Below are 21,137 nucleotides of genomic sequence, written 5' to 3' on the forward strand. Positions count from 1 at the left end.
TCAAACAATGTGACTGAGCAAATAAAGGACGGATTTAAATGTGTAGGGTTATAAATTGATAGATAACAAAATCTATTAACTGTTTTACTATTTTTGACTAAGCAGCCTTTTGAAAATAATATATTGGACAGTTTTAATAATAAAGACATTAATTTCACCAGATATATGCCTTTTCTCATCCTGAACTCCCTGCAGCCAACCTCCTCTCACAGGCGGGAGGACCCGCCTCCCTACTGACTGCTGCTGCCTTCAGGGTCTGCTCGAAAACTTGTACGACCGAGCTGTGAAGACTGAAATACATCCGTTTAATTTATTCACATATTTTTGTTTGTAAAAAAAAAAAAAAAAAAAAAAACTGGAAGCAGATAACGAAGATAACAAATCTAGCAACCAAAAGTTTCATGGCGCAAATACACATCAGGCATATAAATGATCTTTGAGTAAATTTATTTGGCTGAAAAAAGAAAAAACATGAAATGAATGTATACAAGAATCCTAATTATATGCATCAAATTACACACTCAGAATCAGGGATGTGAATGATATTACTGTTAAAAAGTTTAATTGAGCCTTGTTTGTGACTGTTTTGTCAGGTTTCACTTAAGGAAACATAAACTTAGTCATAAAATTATGGAAAAGATGAGAAAAAATAGAAAAATCTGAAAATGAGTTGCAGTTGCAGTTTATATCTCATTGTTTGATCGATTAATTGATTGACAGCATTTTAAACTACCAGTTTAGGAAAATGCACAAAATGTCCAACCTTATGTAGAATAGTACAGTTGTGGTCACAGCTGCCACACTCACCGGTCCTTGAATGCAACATCTCAGTAACCTATAAGCACAGTATCAGTGGGTTTGTGAAATGATCAGTAGCTGTGTTTTTTATTCTAAACAAATGCCACAGCAGCTCATTTCTCTTCTGCCTCCTGTGAGTCTGAGTGTTTGTGTTATCCAGCGAGCTCCTGCTGTGTTTGGTTGGAATTAAATGCTGTGCGCTCACAGTTCATGATGACTCACAACTGAGAAGCACTCAGAGAAAATTCATACTTTCCACGCTGCAATTACCACATTGTTAGGTCTAATTTGTCTGAGCTGGAGTTGTCTCCATGTGGTATTTTACTCAGTATCCAGGGACAGTTAAAGCTTTAAAGGACATATGCACCTTAATACGTCCTTCTTTATTGTCTCATGTTTAGGAAAACAGTTTCTAATATTTTTTAAGTGCTTTAAGTCTGACAGAGAGCTGAAGTGAGGGCAGGAAGGGGAGAAAAGAGAGGGGACAACACAAGGTAAAGGGCCACAGGATGGAATTGAACCCATGACCACTTCAGGGGACCGACAGGACCACATGCTCTCACCAACTGAGCTGCAGGGAGACTCCAAACTTTGAACTGAAGTGACACTGATACTGCAGATTACTACATGTGTATATTCAAATTACCAACCAGAAGTTAGTTAGTTTGGAGTAGAAGTGTCATGTAGCTTAGAATAGAAATGGGCTGTAGCTTTTACTTGAGTAAAAGTTGCAACACCGTAATTCAAAAATACTCTATTACAAGCAGAGGTGGGAAGTAACCAAGTAGAAATACTTAGTTGCTGTATTGAAATAGGTTTTTTTCACGTAGCTGTATTTGAGTATTTATTTTTCTGGGAACTTTTTACTTTTTTTCTCCACATTTGAACACAAATATCTGTATTTTCTCTTGAGGGGAATTATTGATTATTTCTTATTTTGCAGACAATTTCATCCAACGAGGTAAAAGATGTAAAAAGACGACAACTATGTAAAAGATGTGAGAAAGTGAAAATGACGTGTAGGTTTATTGTTTATTGAACTTAGTTAAAATCTCTTTTTTTCACTCATTTCTATTGTTTAACATAAAGAATTTTCATTCATTCATTCAAAGACAAACTAATTTCTTGTTTTTGCACATGCACAAATCAATGTTAATGTAACTTTCAATGCTGTAGACAAGCTGATGACAAAACAAGTTAGGATTTAAAATGAAGGTTTGTAAAAAAAAAAAAAAAAAAAAAAAAAAAAGTTGTGACATTGTGTAAAAAGTAAATAAAATTAAAAAAAACAATGATTTGCAATAACTTTTTGAGCAACATAAAATTTAAAACAGTATAAAGACAAGATACTGAATGTTCAAACTCATTAATTTATTGTTTTCTGTCAAAATAAATAAATATATAAATCAAACTTTAAAAACAACATAAATTCAAAAAGTTGGACATTGTGTAAAAAGTAAATTAAAAAAATATTTGCAACTTTACCACCCATATTAAATTTAAAACAGCATAAAGACAATAAATTGAGTGTTCAAACTGATTTATTTATTGTTTTCTGTCAATATAAATAAATATATAAATATATAAAAAAAAAACAACAACACAAATTCAAAAATTTGGACGTTGTGTAAAACATGAATTTAAAAAAAAATATTTAACTCCACTTTTCGGCCTATATTAAATTAAAAACGGTACAAAAACAAGATATTTAATGTTCAAACTGGTTAACTTTTAATGTTTTCGAAGCACTTACCAAATTCCCACAGTATATGTTTAAGAATGTCCGTGTTTCCGACGGTCCGTGAAGGCAGCAGCAGATGCGGGTCTTATTTGTTCTCTCCAGCAGGAGGGCGTTCCGCTGGAGAACATACAAACACACTGAGCTGAAATATGCCGGTGTTTCATATTTAGATGCTGTCAGAGGTGAGCGGGAGTGTGTCGGAGTGTTTCTGTTTTGTTTTTGTTTTGTTTGTTTTTTACCCGCCGTGTGTCGGGGCCTTCCTGGATGTTCGCCCCTCTTCCTGGTGGTTATCACTGCCGGGGGAAAGGCGACAGAGGAGGGGAGGCCAGGCTCCAAGACATGGAGGCGAACCGTCCCTGCAGAGGGGAGTGAGCTGGAGGACGGTAGGCTCGTTTCTTCCCTCCGTACAGAGACAATGAAAGGTGGACAGGGGGGACAGGTTGACGGTGTCTCCGTGCAGGAGAAAACTGCTCGTTATGTCGCTTAACTCCAGTCCTGCTTCAGCTGCAGCTTCTCAGACGCGTTTTCTCTCCCGACGTCGTCAAAAGCAACATTTTATCTTTTTTTTTTTAACCCACACAGACAGTGATGATGATGATGATGATGATGATGATGATGATGATGGTGGTGGTGGTGCTGGTTTGAAGTCTTGGAACGGCTGGTTTTTATGGTTTTACTGGAAAGATAAAAATACATTATGCACTTTAACTCTCTGTTGGAGATTTTCTGTCGTTATTTGGCCGTTAAAGCAGCAGACAGTGGCCTTCAACGTGACACACACACACACACACACACACACACACACACCGTTCAAATGTCAAACATGATGGAAATGCAACACACTCTGTTAACATTAAGACAGAAACAGTGAGCACACTAACGAAAACATTTAAAGAACATTTATTGGAAAGAGTCTCTGCAGCAAAACTCAAATATTTTAAGATTCAACAGAAATATTGTTTTGCAGTATTTTTACTGAAGTGAAAATATACTGCATTGAAACTCTTTATGTAACTCAAGTATTAGCATAAAAAAAACTAGTCATTATGCAGAATTGTCTTGCTGAAATAAACAGGGTCGTCCCTGGAAAAGATGCTCCAACACCTGGTTGTACCTTAGGTTGGTTGCATTTTTGTACCTGTGCACCTAAAAGGGAGGGGGGGGGTCTTCCACAAAGAAGCATCAAGCATTGATAAAAGATAATAACAGTGACAGATGTTGTGTTCTTATCAGTACCTGTGACAAAATTAAAAAAATACATAAATGCAAGAAACAGTGGATAATAAAACGAAACACTGAGTCGGTTCATTGAGCCGTGCAGAGAACAGCTTTGACTGGTGGCAACGATTACTGGTCACATTTGTAGAAAAGTTGCAGAATTTGGACAAACTGCAAGGTCCTGCCGAAATTTTTGCAGTTGCAACGTTGTGACTTCCTGAAGGGGCTGCTGTGTGTGTTAGTGAGGCCTTCACAGATGTGACAGTTACCTGTGATGCCATGGGCACTAAAAAGCAGCAGGAAATGGTTCATCAGGTGCACATAATATGTTATAAGCAGAACCAATTTTTGGCACTTTAGAGAATCTTCATTGGAAAGAGTCTCTGCAGCAGGACTTGAATATTTTAAGACTTAGCTGCAAGAGAAATATTATTTTGCCATATTCTGCAAGTTACTATACAGCGGTGTAAGAATCATTAAGTATAAGCAGATGCACTGCTAATACTGAAGTATAAAATGCTCTTACAAGCAAACAAGAAAAAGTCCTGCACTGAAACTATTTATAACTCTAGTATTAGCATCAAAAAGTCTCCATTTTGCAGAATGGATCAATTATATCACTGGATTATAATTATTAATGTGTTCATGTGTGCATCACTTGTTACAGCTGGTCAGTTACTTTACAAACTGCTGGGTAGCTCAACCTATAATAATATATGAGAATATATTAGTGAATTTATACATAGTAGGTTCGACATTAACTATGACCCTTGGCCACAGAAAGTTCCTCTGTGGCCTCCAAACGTTGCTCATCTACAAACTCCATTTCCAAAACAGTTGAAATGTTGTGTAAAATGTAAATAATAAGAGAATTAAATGATTTGCAAAAACTTTTCGATCTGTATTCAATAAAATGCAGTACAAAGACGAGGTATATAATGTTCAAAATGATTAACTTCATTGTTTTTTGTAAAAATACACTCATTCTGGATTTGATGCCTGCAACAGAAGTTGGTTCAGGAGCCTTTTTTACTTCTGTGACACATCAGCTTTTCTTTTAACTACACTCAGTCAGTGTTTATGAACTGAGGACACTTACTTGTTGAAGTTTTGAAAGTGAAATACTTTCTCATTCTTACCTGAACCCTTTTACTACAAAGACACGCCGTTGGAACATGTGCACAATGTGTCTTGGCGTCGTCTCGCTGAAATAAGCAGAGACGTCTCTGGAAAAGACGTCGTCTGGATGGCAGCGTCGCTCCAAAGCCTGTATGAACCGTTCAGCATTAATGGGGCCTTCACAGATGTGACAGTTACCCACGATGCCATGGGCGCTGACGCACCTCCACACCATCACAGCTGCTGTCTTTTGAACTCAGCGCTGGTAACAATCTGGATGGTCCTTTTCTTCTTTTAACTCAAACAGGTGTCCTTGCTGGACTTTTGTTGACTTTGTCTCAACTTTTTTTGAAAAGTGTTGCGGGCACCAACTTCAGAATGTCTCCATTCCCAATAAAAGTTTATCAGTTTGAATAGAGCAAACCTGATGAAGGGCGTTTCATCTGAAACACTGATATTTAATAAATATCTTGGTAGAAAGCAAGACAGTGTGCAGGAGTTTCTCTAGTCTTCTTCAAGTTGAATCTTCCTCCGATGCACCTGTCACATCTTCAGGTGTGCAGAGATCTTTGTTTTTTCTTTTTCAAGAGAAAAGGTGTCACAAACATGGAAATGTAAATAATTATGGCGTGCAACAAAAGGAAGCATTATAAAATCTAAAACAAACCTGAATGAATCCTGCATGTCTTGATGTTTCTCTCTCCTCTGTGTTTCAGTGGTGATTTCTTCGGGGTGTTGGTGCTCATAGAATGGACCCTGCGCACACTGGAGGGGATATGTCACCTTTGTATGTGCCAAGAAAGAGAAAATCTGTCCAGTCACAAACTAAAAGTGGAGCACCATGTCCGGGTAAAGAGAAACTTCTCATCCTGATCATTATGAGCAGAGTACACCTGACACTGTGCTAATTTTTTGTGAGTGAAAACCTGATAATTTTACCTCTTTGAATTTGAATCAAATTAATTTCCACCTCTCCAACAGTTGTTCAGCGAATGCCAGAAAGAACCTGTGAATTAAATTCAGTTGGATATCCAAAGGTGAGAATGAACTCCTGTCGCATGCTGTATTTTCATCACGTTGCATTTAAACAAACGACCCAGATGTTATCAGGAAAAGTGTGTAACTGTGGTCGTCCGTTTCTGCCTTCTCATAACTCAGAATCTGTTAACTTCATGTGCGCCGTTGTTGGATCTCTGACTCACACTTCTGTACTTAAATGTTTTAGAACGACGAGTCTGAAGCCCAAGATGATCTAAAGATGAAAAGAACGTACGGTAGAAAAAGGTAAGAAAGTAATTGGCTGACTTCCTGTTGGGTTTAGGCGATGGGTCCAAGAGACTATTTGTGCCTCTTGGTGTGAAATACAAATATTGTTGAACCATGCTGTGTGGGGCTGCTGTTTAATTGGCGTGACCAGGCCATTTGGCCACACCCACTGCCAAAAGCTATATCATATGAAATTTTTCACCATGGCTAATGCTTGTGCCAAGTTTCATGCGCCCTCAATTACGTTTAGCCCCTCAAAATGCTTCAATAGTGTCCTCGAGCAGTTTGGTGCTCAGGTCCTAATAATTAGATATGATAAAAATTACACTAGATTAATTATAGCATACAGTTTACTTCAAATGCTATACTCTACTGTAATATACAGTACTGTACTATATATATAATATACATATAATAGATAATTATACGCTGTACACCACAGTACACTACTACACTCTGTAGTCTGGCACAATGTCCCGCCCACATCACTATCTGATTGAGTAGAAGTCATGAGCAACAGCCAATCAACACAGACACACGGAGTCACAGACGGACAGACACAGAGCTGACACAGCTGAGAGGAGGTGTGTGTGTGTGTGTGTGTGTGTGTGTGTGTGTGTGTGTGTGTGTGTGTGTGTGTGTGTGTGTGTGTGTCTGCGTGCGTGCGTGTGTGTAGAAGTTCAGACAGCAGATCCTGTCACCAAAGTTTCAACAAATATCGGCATCTTATGATCTGTTACTATGACGACAGCATAGTTACACCAGTGTCAGAGGTCATTGTCGGGATTTCACTCGAGACGATGTGACGGCTTTTCGATCAGTCTTCCCTCACAGAGATGAGCTGCAGAATAAAACACAGCAGCATTTCTCCTCTTTCACTGCAACTCTGCATTGAGATTTTGGGTATTATCACTTAAATAAAAATAAGAGCGACAGTAAAACTGTGTTTCACACTACGATCATGTGTGCCGACCTGTGGAGTGCAAACCATACAGGACACTGGACAACTGTGATCCGTTGTACCCCTAATAAATATCTCACTTTCCCTCTAAGACAGGGCTAAAGTTTAGTTTTTCCATTTAGACAGTCTGATCATACCAACAGTAAAGTGTTGCTGCCTCACATTTAGAACCTGTTGTTTCATTCTCACCACAGAGAAACCAGACGAAAATCGGTTCCCACAAAACAAAACACTGATCACTGTTTAATGAAATGAAAATTAAAACAGGAGACCTCGTTTGGACAGAGATCAAACTGTAACTGCGCTGTTCATCTCCCGGCCTTTGAGTCGACCACAGCGCCGTCAAAACTGTCATTTGTTGTCTTTTTCTTTCATACGTGGATCAAAAAAAGTTTGTTTGTGCCTCAGATGTCCTTAATTGGGAAATTTGCTGCAGGATTTGTTTGCCAAGTGATTTTTCAGTGCCAGTGATGAACATTTTATCTCAGTAAACACAGTCTCTGCTATGTTATTTCAGTATATCCATGTAATACAAATCAGTTATACATTAAATATGTATCAGGCTGCATCCCAACCATAATGTTTGAGGCACACAACCCTGATCAGGATTCAGGAGAAACATTTTGAACTCACATTTAAATGTAACATCATGTTGGATAATGTCCAATAGGGTGATGGGACGACCTCACGAGGGGACAACTAATGACTATTTTCATAGTCTTTAATAGTTGACCTATAATCAGTTACTCAATTAATCACTGCAGCTCTAGTCTTTAATCACCCTAAAGGGCTTTATTTTGTAATGACCCAATTACTGTACGTTATCCTGTTATTACGTGGCTACACACTAAGCAAAACAACAATTTGACACAAAATACTGATTTAAAAATTATTTAATTGATTTGAAATTGATTGATTTATTTTTTATTTTAGAAAAATATTCATTTCACATTCTACATTTTGCATAGTATCAGTATAACTGCAGGTACATTAGTTGCATACACTTAGAATTAATTTACAAAAGCTGCATAAACGGTGTAGAACAGGGGTCTGCAACCTTTATGATCAAAAGAGGCATTTTTGGGCCAAAAAATGAAAAAAAAAAAATAGGTGGATGCTATGACACTCATTTTAATTGACAAAACATTTGTAAAATTTGGTATATAATCTGCATATTTTTACAGTTGTCAAATCACTTTCCACTGTAAAAAAAAAAATAACTGAGACAATTCAAAATTTCAAGGCAGTGTACAACAACAGATGTTTGACTTTTGAAATAAACTTTTTAAAGTTTTGCCGACCTGCAGGCTTTAGTCGAGATGATTAACTTTTCTTCTTTAGGTAAACTTGAATCAGTTTTGCGCGTTAAATGTTCTTAAAATATCTGTAATATGTGAAATATGTCCCGGTGATACAGTTAAGAGTGATGGCTGCCATGCAGTTGTCAGACCAGTGCAGAGTCTTTTATTTTATTTATTTTTTGTGGCTTTTTAATTTATAGTTATTCAAAAATAACAGGCTGTAAAATGATGTAAAACTGTTAACAAAAAGTGTGGAATATCGTTTGTTTCATCAGGTACGAGGACCTCCAGAGTGTCTCCATAGCAACAGTAGATTACCCAACCACCAGCTGCTCAGTGATGTCATCAGGGGGCCTGGCCAATGGGGCGGACCCAGGGTCCATGGCTCCGCCCACTGCGAGGCTGCCTCCGAGGCTGGTGGCGAAGGACGTGTGGCCTCAAGGCCCCGAGGCCAGCAGGGAGCCGTCCCAGCCTCAGGACCAGAGCTGGAGCTCCGGCAGGGACCGAGGCCCCGAGGCCTGGGCCCCGGGCAGAGACCGGCCCCAGGAGCAGGTCTGGAGCTCCGGCAGAGACCGAGCGGGTCACTCCAGTCAGGACCAGACGTGGATTCCAGGCAGGGACAGGGGACACGCGGGACAGGACCAAGCCTGGATGTCCGGCCGGGACAGAGGGCCGGAGCAGGGCTGGGCGGCCGGCAGAGACCGAGGACAGGATCAGGCCTGGAACGCGGGCAGGGATCCAGGAAGAGACCGGGCCTCGTCGGGGCCGGAGCAGGCGTGGGGGACCGGCCGGAGCCAAGACCAGACCTGGAGCAGAGACAGAGGACACGTCTGGAGACCTGGTGGGTCCAGATACATGTCACTCACATCCACTTTAAAAATACGGAGCCAGTTTACATCAGACGATTAGTGTCTTGGTAAAAAATGTAGCGTGACGTCTCAACAGACCCTTACTGTTTTATTGTTTGGTTTGTTTTTTGTGTTTTTGGAGACTGACTTTGTTCTGCATGTGTTTCTTTAAAGACTTGAACATGAAGAAAGTCCAGAGACCTGAGATGGAGCAAAGCCCGTCTGTAAATAACTTCCCACAGCCACCAGAGCGCAGAGACTCCTGTAAGTTTTTGAAACTTCGTATGAAGCTTGGGCGGTGTCCATTTCTTCCTGCCTTCATACCCTCCTGACATTTTACTGCGGTGTACAGTATGATGATGGTATTTGTGTCAAACTCTACTGTACTCCACTGTGCATAATACTCAATCAACGCAGGCAGAGCTGATCGTCATAGCGATGCTGTTCCTACGGCTGGGAAACAAGAAACACACGTTTATTGTAAATTTACAGCGTATGGATCAAAATAAAATCCTCTAATGTAAATGTTTCAGGTTCAGATGCAGCCAGTGTTGGCGAGGCCTCGACAGTCCAGCCCTGCGAGGACCAGAAACCCGTCATCCCCGTCCCCGTGGCAAAGAAGGAGCCTCCCACCTACCCACCAGGTGAGGCAGGCTTAGTTTTGTGTTTTTAATCAATTTAAATTCTATTGATTGATTCGCCCCAGCAGAGAAATATAGAAGAGTCAAGTTTAGAATTTTTAGCAACATATCAGAAAAGGTTGATAGAAATCTCCTCACTTTCACAAAAAAAGGTTTTTACAGTCGCTTCAGGTTGTTTTTGCCTTTTTCGAATCAGGGTTAATGCTCTTGATGGGAGATGAAAACACTTTTTCTGAATAAATTCTGACATTTAACTCACATGATTGATCAGCTGTTTCCTCGTGACTCTATCTGTGTTTTTACACCTAAATCAAACAAAACAAAATTACAGGAGCGAAACCTCCACTGAACCACGGCCTGGAACCTAAAAAACCAGACGTCCATGATGACTCCACACACACCTGATGGGACCTTTAAGGCGCCACCTACTTCTTTAGCTTGATGAACAAACTCCTAATAATTGCATAACAGTAGTGGATCGAAAGAAGCATTGATTTGCATTTTCTTTTGAAATGATTTCTTGCACAATCTCAGTGGGGCAGTAGTATCAGGATTAAAAGGACTTCAGATGGGCTGCTTCCTTCGTCTGAAACATTTCTAAAGAGTAAAATAAAATAAAATAACGTCTTTATTTGTTAACATCCATCAGGAAGTCAAGAGGAGCGTTGGCAGCTCCAGATTGTGGCCAAAGGCAGAGTGACATGTCCGAAATGTAAAAGTGTGAGCAGGAAGACTGTGGAGGGGCTGAAGAAACACATGGAGAACTGCAGACTGGTGAGAACTCAGTCTTTAAACACCAAGTCACCCGATGTCTCGACTGCAGGAAAGTCAGACACGCTCTTCACGTCTCGCACGTCTCGCACATCACAGACACTCTCATTTTTATCGGTGCAGCTGTCTGCACCGGCTCCGTGCATCTCCGCCTCCAGCTGTGTCTTGATGTGTGTAAATTCGACCTGAAGCATTTATTTAGACATTTTTGACAATATGTGCACAAACACAAGGCTGATGTCCAGTAAAAAACAAAGCCTGTGAAAAACTCCAGCAGAGCAGTTTGTAATCCCACACACTCGTCCTTCACTTCACCCAGCAGCTGGAAACCAAGACGCAGACACACACACACACACACTGCTGTGTTAATGCCACGATCATAGGGATGGTGATGATGGAAAAATAGATCAGGAATATTCACACAAACCGAAAGAAAACTGCACACAAAGTTTTGCACAGATAAAACAGATTGTATAAAGAAAGACGCTTCAGTGTGGCGTGACAGAGGTTGTCATGTGAGCGTGATGCTGAGGTGATGTTTGCATTCTCCTCCCTCTATTTTCATGTTTTTCTTGTTTTCCTGTTCTAATCTCTTTTACTGTTTTGTCCTATTTTTAATGTTTTAGTGTCTTTTGCTTTTTTCTTAGTTTTACTTCAATTTTAGCTTAATTTTTTTCTTACTCCTGTTTGTCCAAATTGAGTTGGACTATCCTGCTCTTTTGCTTTGTCTATCAAAGCACTTTGTAAACTCTGTTTATAAAGGTCCTATATAAATAAAATTATTATGAACATAATCATTGTTATTATTATTATTGACAAAGCTACTGGGGCTAAAGAGCTGCATGTGTCTCCGGAGCTGCAGGCTGCAGACCCCTGGTCTGAATTAAAAGGCCTTTCATGTTGTAGAAGTCCTTTGGTTTATGTTTTAAAAACTGTTGGCAAATATGACGGCACTTGAATCTGTTGTGTGCAGCAACCCTTCACCTGTCCACACTGCGGGAAACAGCTGAAATCTTCAACAGGGATGAAGTATCACATCATGGCCGACCACAGTCATCTGGTAAGACTGCAGCACTCAGCCTTATTCCGCCTTCCTTCTACACATTTAATTGTTTCCGATGTCATAATTTGACTCCCAAACATGGACACTGACAGTTTTATTGTAGTCTGAGTGTCGCCTCATGGTGTCTTCTCTGCCTCTTTGTGTTTTTTTTTTTTCAGCCCTCAGCAGACGATGCGAAGGACCTGGACGATCGAGTCATCAAAGACAAACTGCGTAAAATCCTGAAGAGACTTGGCAAATTAAAATGCTCGAAAGAGGTGAAGCATATTCATTTACAAAAGGAGATTTATCAAAGACGAGAAAATATGAAACTGGTAAAGCGTAGACACGGTAAACTGTTTTCTCTTTTTTAATATTCAGGGCTGTAATGCTGCCTTCACCAGCATCATGGGCTACGTGTACCACATGAAGAAGTGTGGGAAGGAGGAGTCTGAGCTGGAGAAGATGCTGCTGAACTGCTCTCACTGTGGGAAAACATACAAGTCCAAAGCTGGTCTGGAGTACCACCTGAAATCAGAGCACGCCCCTGTGAGTTGTCTGAGAAAGTGAAGTTCACTGGGTTTAAATTTAGATGTTTGTTGCATCTTAAAATCTCCTCGTTAATTTCCTCTCCTGTTACCCAGACGCCCCAGAAGAGCGAGGAAGACGAGGCGCTGAAGGCCCAGAGAGAGGCGAACCCGGAGAGGACGGCCAGCGGCAGAGTGCAGAGAGCTTCGGCTCAGGTGGCGAACTTCCACCTGGCTGAGATTGCAAACAACGAGCTGCCCAAAGACTGGCCCAAGAGGAAGTTTCAGTCGGACCTGGTGCCAGATGACAAAAAGGCAAGAGAAGATTCATTAAGTCACACACTAACGGGAAGCAGTTCTCCCTTATAGCACTAAACACTGAAGATATAAGTGTGCTTTCACGCGTTCATTGACCTCCTCTTGTTCATTCTGTCACTTCCAGTTGAAATACGCCCGACCAGGCCTTCCTGCCTTCAGCCAGGAGGTGCTGAGGAAGTGGAAGAACGAAGTGAAGCTGCAGAGGAAAGTCCAGTGTCCCAACCAGGTAGGAAACGACACGCAACTTTCAAATGACGCAGCAGTCATTATCTGCTCGCCCTCATGCCGACTGAGGTTTGGGTTTAGTTTCTAAAGTTAGTTTGAGCATAGCAGAATCTCTCAAACAGTGGAAATGAATGGTGACGAGTTCTCACACGTAAAGAAACAACAGAATAAAAACGTAAAATGCCTCCATAATGCTCATCATTTGAAAACTGGTCACCATTCACTTCCATTGTTTGCGAGATCCTGCAGCACTGTTTTCCTGTGAAACTCCAGCAGCGTTTTGAGTAGATAATGGCTGAATTTTCATGAGCGTACGGCCACAGCTTTGCACGTTTTCCTAGAAATTTTGAAGGTAGCTAGTCTTGAGTCTCCATAAATTAGCTATGGAGCCAAATCCAGGCAAATTTTTCTTTCTTTTTTTTTTTTTTGGCCAAAACTGTCTCTTTTGATCATGAAGGTTGCAGAACCCTGAGTAAGGTGAACTCAGGACACAATTCCATGACAGTATGCAGACCGATAATATAACTTTATTTGTGTGTTTCTCAGGGTTGTGGCTCCACGTACACCAGTGTGTCTGGACTGAAAGCTCATCTGGGACTCTGCACAAGGGTACGTTCACACTGAGTGTAGAGACTCAGAAGATTTAATGCAGGATTTTAGACACCTTGTGGATTTGTCAGTCATATAACATAAAAATTTAACCATAGGTTGTTCCAAAATTATGAATAAAATATAATTCTGTAAATATGCAGTGATTTTTTTTTTAAAGCACAGAGTATTCCAGATTTTATAATATTTTTATGACTTTTTTTATTTCCTTTGATCTGATCTCAGGGCGACTTTGAAGCTGGCAAATACAGATGTCTGATCTGCAATAAAGAGTTTAACTCTGAAAGTGGCGTGAAATATCACATCAACTCTGTCCATTCACAGGTAACACGCGTCTTTAATCTTGCATTCTGATTGCAGTGAATTAGGGCTGCACAATTAATTGAAATTTTATTGAAAATCACAGTCTGGCTTTTTGAAGTTTTCAAATTGCAGGAGTTGCAGTGTTTGTTGAAGGCAAAATGTGTGTCAAAAAACTTTCAAAGTAAGAGAGATGTCCTGTCCAACAAATCAGATTATACAGACTTAAAAAAACATCTTCATTTGGTGCAGATTCCTGCAAAAACAAAATCACGCCATAGTCATTTTAACATGTTTTTCAATCAGTTTCCTTTTCCTCCTTCGACAGGACTGGTTTGTGACAAACAAAAAAGCCTCTAAGAAGTTTGAGAAGTTCCTCAAAAACCAGCCCAAGGAGTTTGCGCATCACGTGGACAAGCAGGTGGTGGATCAGTACCATCACAATCACCTCCAGCACCATCAGCAGCACCACCACCACCACCACCACCATCACCATCAGCAGCAGCAGCAGCAGCATCATCAGCTCCAGCACCAAGCTCTGCAGCACCCTTTGCAGCCACTGCACCACCTCCAGCACCAGACCCAGTTCCTCCACCCGGAGCACCAACAGAACCTGCCTCCTCATGTGGACGCCCAGCTGCAGCAGCCGATGCTCCACTACACGCCTTTAGAGCCTCCGCCGGGGCCCCTGTGGGTGGATATGGACCGGAGGGGAGCTGGACCGGAACAGGCCCCGGTGGAGATGGAGATGGGTGACGACGGAGACAAACCCGGAGAGGACAACAGTGGGATGGTGGAGGAGAAGAGGAGGGAGAAGGGGGAGAGAGGAGGAGGGGAGAGGGGGAAGGCTGATGGGAAGCGGAAGGATTGCTTTACTTTTGGTAGCGGCGGAGGCGGAGGTGGAGGTAGCGGTGGTAGCAGCAGCAGCAGCAGTAGCAGTAGCAGCAGCAATACTGGCAGCTCGTCCAGCGAATCAGAGGTGGAGCAGCAGGACAGGCAGAGACAGATTGACCAGTGGAACCTGAAACGGCCAGGCGTCATGGAGCCCAACGCCGAGGCTGGAAAACGACAGAGGAACACTTAAAGAACCCTTAAATCTGCACCTAAAATTACACTTTGCTTTAACGGAGTGTTCAGATTATTTGAAGTGTGGTTGTATGAGGCACTTACCAATCATCAGTGTGTTAACTCCTGCAGGTGGAGGTCGACACGCCCCCAGTTTGGAGAAGCGGCAGGAGGACTGGACAGGCTCAGCAGCAAAAAACAGCATTTTACTTTGAAATCAGACGTTCTCTACAAACCAACCAAACCCCACAGGCAAAATCAGTCAATTTACCTTGCAAACCTTTATTTAAATAGGTGAAATCCCATTTAATATACAGTCTGTGGTTGAAGTGAGTTGTTTCCCCCAGTCTCGGGAAGCTCTGCAGGCTGCAGGAGCCCTGCAGGAGCTCTGCAGGAGGCGAGCAAAATCATTAATTGACTATAACAAGCGACGATGAATCCTCCTCTGTAAGTTTATCCGCTGTTTATAACTCTGTCAGTTGTCTGTTAATAAGTTAAGCCGGTTTTCCTGAAAACAAAAGCCCACTGCTCCGTCTCACTGCCTGCCAAACTCCATTAACATTTTGCTTAATTTAACCATCATGAATATCTGCTCCTTCTAAAAGATCGTTAAGGATTTCTTACTACTCATAAACAGACTCTTACTCATTCAGCGAACATTCGGCTCTAATTTGAACTCTAATTAATGTGAAACTAAAACAGATTTCCACTTTAAATTGGCTGGGTCAGTCCAGGCGTGTGCTCCTCTGTGTTTCTTCAGGCCGAGCTGGATAGCCCTAACCCACAAACACCCACTAACATCTGGGTTTTATATTCAGTGGGAAACCATACGATTGGCATTCACTCCTTGTCAGATAACTCTGCAGTAGTCCTGGGTATTTATCTCCATTCACCAAAGTCAATTGACAATAACACAAACAAACAAACAGATCGAGGCAGCAGTAAACCAGCAACACCTGCTGAAGTAAAATTACTGATTTTTTCTATAGAGTTTGGTTGGTTTGGAGAGAGCATTATTTGGCTTATATATAAAATGGTGGTTTCCTGTCAGAAAAGGCTGCCTGAAAGCAAAGTGGCGAAAATATAAAAAAAATATACATAAACTGATATAAAATTTTCTTTAAGTAGACCTTTTTTAAATCGTCATAATTAATTTTTTTTGCTGACCCTGTCCACAGCAGGACATTGCTTAGCTTCTGTGTCGTGTCGACAGCCATCTAGTGCCATTAAAACACTAACTATGGATAAGTACCTCATGCAACCGCACTTCAAATAACCTGAACTATCCCTTTAACCCTCGTCACACATCAGAGCTGATTTTAACAGAGGTAGAAGAAGATAACCCCACTTTCCTGGTCGTGACAGTGTGACGCAGAAGAAAACAAACCTGTGTTTGGTGAGAAGGCAGCTGAAGACGGAGCTACGGCCTGTATCTTTTAACGTTTCTGCAGCTGAGGGAGCTTTTAGACGTCGATGGATCCCTTCAGGAGAAGCTCACTGTGTCAGTGTGGATGTGAGACTAAACACACGTCTGCTTCGGAGACCGTTTTCTCTGTCTTGAAATGGTTGTCATTGTATAGCCTGGAGAAATGTAGTATACCGTTTATCTGTGTGTTTATCTGTAACAGATTCTTTTCACCAACTTTAAATGTGTCTTATTCCTTTAAAAAAAACGTTTGATAAACTTCCTTGTCTTTCATGTTTACCTTAAAGGGAAAAAAAGTTACTTTAACCTTAAAGAGAGGATGCTACAGTTTAGTATTTTGTTAGACTTCTCTCTCTGAAAAGATTTTGTGCCTCTTAAGTATGATCTGTATAACTTCATACGACTTCACTTCATCATCACTTTAACTTAAAACTGATCGGCCCTTTCTCAGTTAAATAATGTTTTGAGTGTCACTTTTCTGGTTTAATGGATCAGTTCTCCCTGGCCCCTTCCTGCACCATATCAGTGTGGATTTCTGTTTTTTTGACCAAACGTTGAAGGTAAACGCTACTTGGAATCAGGCCGAAGTCTGCTGGTGGTAACATGAGAGGACCAGTGTGGTGGTCCAGTGCAGTTACAAGAGTTTAAACAGCCAAATGCACATTTGAAGAGCAGCAGCAGATCTGGAAATGTACAGAAAATACACACAAAGTAGTTCAACATTTTAGGAAAATCGCTTTATATCTGAAGGTGAAATGAGAAGATTAATATCACTCTTGTTGGGTTCAGAACAGTTCATCCTTGAGTTCAAACTTAGCCTGAACTGCACCTAACAGTCATTTTCATTGTTGATTAATCTGTTGATCATTTTCTTGATTAATTGATTAGTTGTTCTGTCTCTAAATTGTCAGAAAATAGTGAAAAATGTTGATCAGCGTTTCCTTAAATATCTTGTTTTGCCCACAACCCCAGAATATTCAGAAAACATTCACATTTATTAGGGTTGGAACCAGAGAACTTTGACTTTTTGTCTCTTTAAAAAATGCTCAGACCGATTGATCAATTATCAAAATAGTTGGTGATTAATTTAATAATCGTTTCATAATAATTGATTTATCGCTGCAGCTCTAATAATCACTAAGTTGTGATTTATCCAGTACTAAAATAAAAACAGTTGCACCACTAAATGTCCCTCAGGTGTGTGTGCATCATAAAATGTTACAGAAATGTACTCACTGATTTTTTCCTTTAATTGCAGGTATATTGCAATTTAGTAATCCAGTAGAGACCTAATTTATTGATATGATATTTCAGTGTTGATCTAGCTAACTACACATGGTAACCATGACGATAGGACGAGGCCATTTGCCTCGGACTTAATGTACAAACTGGTTACAGGTTATATCACACAGAGACACATACTTTCTGCACAAGTAGACGTACTTCAACTTATGTTAAAACAAAAACTGAACTCAAAGTTGAAGTACTGATTCAACTTCTTTACTCAAGTAAAAGTGAAAAAGTACAGGCTCTGACATGTACTTAAAGTATAACATAAAAAGTCGACTTTGAAGGACATTTCTGCTGACTGTTTCTATGCAAAGTTAACCAAACCTTGTCAGATCTTGTCATGTCTTTTACGTTGTTTTTGTCTTTTTACGTCAGTTTTTGAAAGTGTAAGGTGAAGAAAGTAAAGAGTAAAAAGTTGTTTAAAAATAAGGAAATGCTCAAGTAAAGGAACAGTAACCAAGAATTTTTTTATTTGTCGCTTCCTTCTCCTGGTCAGTAAATAATTTTGGTAGCTGTAGTAGTCAATAAACCTCTAGTGTCGACTTGTGTGAACTTTTGAAAGAGTCAGGTTATCTGTTTCCATCTGCTTCCTGTCTGTATGCTAAGCTAGGCTAACTGCCTCCAGGCTGCAGCTCCGTACACCAGAGTGGTATTTATCTTCTTGTCTGAATCTTGGAAGGAAAACAAAACTGTTCCCAATCTTTCCCAAAATGTTGGACTATTCCTTTTGAAGCAGCATCATGTTGGCCTACCTCACGATATTTTACTCCTGATGCTCTCAACACCCAGTTTCTAAGAAACAGAAAAACAACAAAATAAGTTAAAAAAAAACAAAAAAAAAAAACCTTATCTCTAGCTTTTGAGATCTGTGTTCCTGTGGTCTCTTAAACGTTTTCAAGATGTGGGAATCTTTGAATTTCGGTAAACCGTTTTTTAAATTTTAGTTTAACCACAAAAATTAAAACTCAAGGGTCACTTATTGTCTTTTTCTTAAACTTAAAATGGCATCTGTCCGTTTTCCTCAGCAGACGGAGGTTGATCTGTCGTCACGTGACCCAAGACTGATCACAACTGATCCGTCGACATCTGCTGAGGAATCACACAAACTGTAAAAACAAAAAAGGTTTTAAAAAGATTAAAATGTCGAGACAACTTACTACAGAGGATATTTGAGTTTTGAACGCAACACAAACTCTTGAGTTTCAAAATAAACTAAAAAAACGTTTTTGGAGTTTCAAACATTGGTCACAGTGAGCTGTGAGCCTTAATTTACATTGATTTGGTGCCTTTTAATTGAAAATATTAAAATATTACAAGAAATACAAAACAAAGTTTTGTTAACTAATACTCTTGTGTTGGATTAATTTACTTTTCTTCTTTAGATAAACTTGAAACTTTGCATTTTAGAAACATAGAAAAATTGTACTGAAGTGAAAGTGAATAATGTTTTATATTTTAATATTTTTACTTAAAATCAGGCATCCAAATCATCAAATATATTTTAAATATGTTTTGTTTTTTGTGTTTTTTTCCCCCAAGTTTATCTAAAGAAGTTATCTCACCTAAAGATTATAGATTGGGAAAACTTTATTACTTTATTTCAAAACTTCAGTTTAAGTTGCAGTAAGTTGCCTCGAAATTTTGAGTTGTTGCAACTTTTTTCTTTTTTTTTTTTTAACAGTCAGAAAAGCTAGTAAATTAATCTTTAGCTCAAGCAAGATTTTTCTTGCCAAACTGCTTCTTCTGTGTTAAAAATGAACTTTTACATTTAATTTCTTTAGTTTTAAACATTCCATGCAGGATATTTATTCGCCAAACAAAGTGGTTTTTTTAGGGGAAACAGTCAGCACAAAAACATGATTGGATCTTATTGGCTGATCACAAAACAAAAGTGATAAATAAATGTGACGATCAACTGGTTGTTGAGGAGATTATCGGACTGATCATGTCGGGGTGCAGACGGGATGATTTTTGTTACGGTAAACTCTGATGAAGGAAAGCTAACATACCAAGCATTTAACATGGAGGGTGTTTTTTCTTTTGTTTCTGTCTGTCTCTCAGAATATATAACTGATAGCATGTAGCCTATAATGTTTATGTACTCTGCATTTTGTATCTACTATAGTGATGTACGGTTATGGATGGTTGTCAGTCATTTGTTTGTGACGCTTTGACACTATTTTGTTTTGTTTTTTTTTATTGCTTTTATGTTATGAATGTATTTTGGTTTTTGGTTTCCCTTCTTTTGAGTCAGTTTTAAAAAAAAAAGATCATTAATTTATCATTGGTCTTGATTTGAAACTTTCAGAAAGGAGTTCCCTTTAATCTGTTGATCTGCCTTCTACAGAATATTCTGTGATAAATATTTACTGTATCTGATTCTGTTTAAAGTGCTTCACCCGTCACGGCCCTCCATCAGATGCCTTTTGGTAGAGTTTAAAATAATAATAATAAAAAAAACTCTGACTACATGGGAAGTATTTCAAAAAGCAGGATTTTATATAATTCATATGGACGAACATGCAGTGAGTTAGCAGGTTATTCTTGCTCAGTTTTTGCAGTAATTTTTACTCAATTTTTGGTGAAAGGCCTGAGGATGCTTTTTTTATTGGGGGGTCCGAGCACCGATGGTGTTAAAACTTTTATCTGTCTGTTTGTTCTGGCTTTTATTTCTTGTTATTTTTCTCAGGCAAAAGTTGTCTTGCAGCTGAAACCGTCTGCAGCTCAGTTGACTCACAAACATGTTAAACCACCTGTTCAGAAATTGTCTTGTCTTCCATCCATAGCAAGGAAACAGAAGGGAGGTTCATTATGTCATGAATTAACGTTCTCTGCTTTCCTTGGTGCCAGTTCTATTGAAACTCATGGAGAAGAACACTAAAACCTGCCATATGCACGCTCTGTGACCTGTAAGAAATGAAAACACAAACTTTGGAGAGAAACATACTGACTGATTTTTTCCAAATGTGCATGTTGGTTTATTTGCTGTTGGTCTCCAGGTAGCAGGATTAACTTTTCATCTCCTATAAGCTTAAATAGAACTGACACAAAGTCTGACACCAAGCAGAAGATAAAAATGTTGGTCAGTGAGGTAATTCTCTTCCTTCTTTTCTAGTTTCCTTGATCCCAAATTGTTGACGCTCCGGTTCCATATTGCACCAGGTGCTTGGACTCAATTGCTTGCAAACTTTAACTAGAGCTGCACAACAAGTGCAATATCCATATCACAGAATCCTGAACATTTGTGGTACAGTAAAAATGTTTGATAATGAAGTGCTGCAGAGATGCTCTGACCTACAAAATCTAGCTCTTCTTCTGTTAGAAAACACATCATGTGTCACATCATCGTGACTTTAATAGTTTTTTGGCAGTTAAAATGGAAATTGTTATGTAAAAATGATTATTCCCACCAATCATATCACAATTTCAGTCAAGATAATCGCAGTATGTGACTTTTTTTACCGTATTACAGCCATGACTTTAACCTTTCATTTAACCAGGACGCACTTTTGAGATTGAACGAGATTTTGATTAAGTTTGAGTTTGCTGCAGTTTTTCTTTTTTCTTTGTTTAGTCATTGTAAATATTGCTGATCATTGCTGTTTGAAATACTTCCCATGTCCACTTAATTAACGCTTATGACCAAAACTTTATCACCATGCATGCACTTT

At 39.6% G+C, this 21,137-nt stretch overlaps 2 protein-coding genes across 2 annotated transcripts in view; one reads left to right on the top strand and one right to left on the bottom strand.

Moving 5' to 3' along the window:
• LOC146314812 (uncharacterized) overlaps positions 1–5,111 on the bottom strand; it is an 18,200-nt gene extending 13,089 nt beyond the window's left edge. Inside the window, exons 1-2 of the mRNA XM_084737109.1 lie at positions 4,897–5,111; positions 2,779–2,939 (exon numbers count right to left, since the gene is read on the bottom strand). Coding sequence (XP_084593235.1) covers positions 2,779–2,939; positions 4,897–5,111 — 376 coding nt within the window. The remainder of the gene's footprint in view (positions 1–2,778; positions 2,940–4,896) is intronic.
• znf512 (zinc finger protein 512) lies at positions 2,469–14,941 on the top strand. The gene is made up of 16 exons (XM_084737344.1): positions 2,469–2,922; positions 5,593–5,725; positions 5,858–5,913; positions 6,102–6,160; positions 8,680–9,245; positions 9,427–9,516; positions 9,786–9,896; positions 10,543–10,667; positions 11,638–11,724; positions 11,886–11,984; positions 12,088–12,255; positions 12,351–12,548; positions 12,676–12,777; positions 13,323–13,385; positions 13,611–13,709; positions 14,014–14,941. Exons 2-16 carry the CDS (start codon positions 5,626–5,628, stop codon positions 14,767–14,769), a joined length of 2,679 nt encoding a protein of 892 aa, XP_084593470.1. The 5' UTR covers positions 2,469–2,922; positions 5,593–5,625; the 3' UTR covers positions 14,770–14,941.
• Positions 14,942–21,137: the final 6,196 nt, after the last annotated feature.

This window comes from Lutjanus erythropterus, chromosome 15, assembly GCF_056507025.1.
Source record: "Lutjanus erythropterus isolate fLutEry1 chromosome 15, fLutEry1.hap2, whole genome shotgun sequence".
Lineage (NCBI taxonomy): Eukaryota > Metazoa > Chordata > Actinopteri > Lutjaniformes > Lutjanidae > Lutjanus > Lutjanus erythropterus.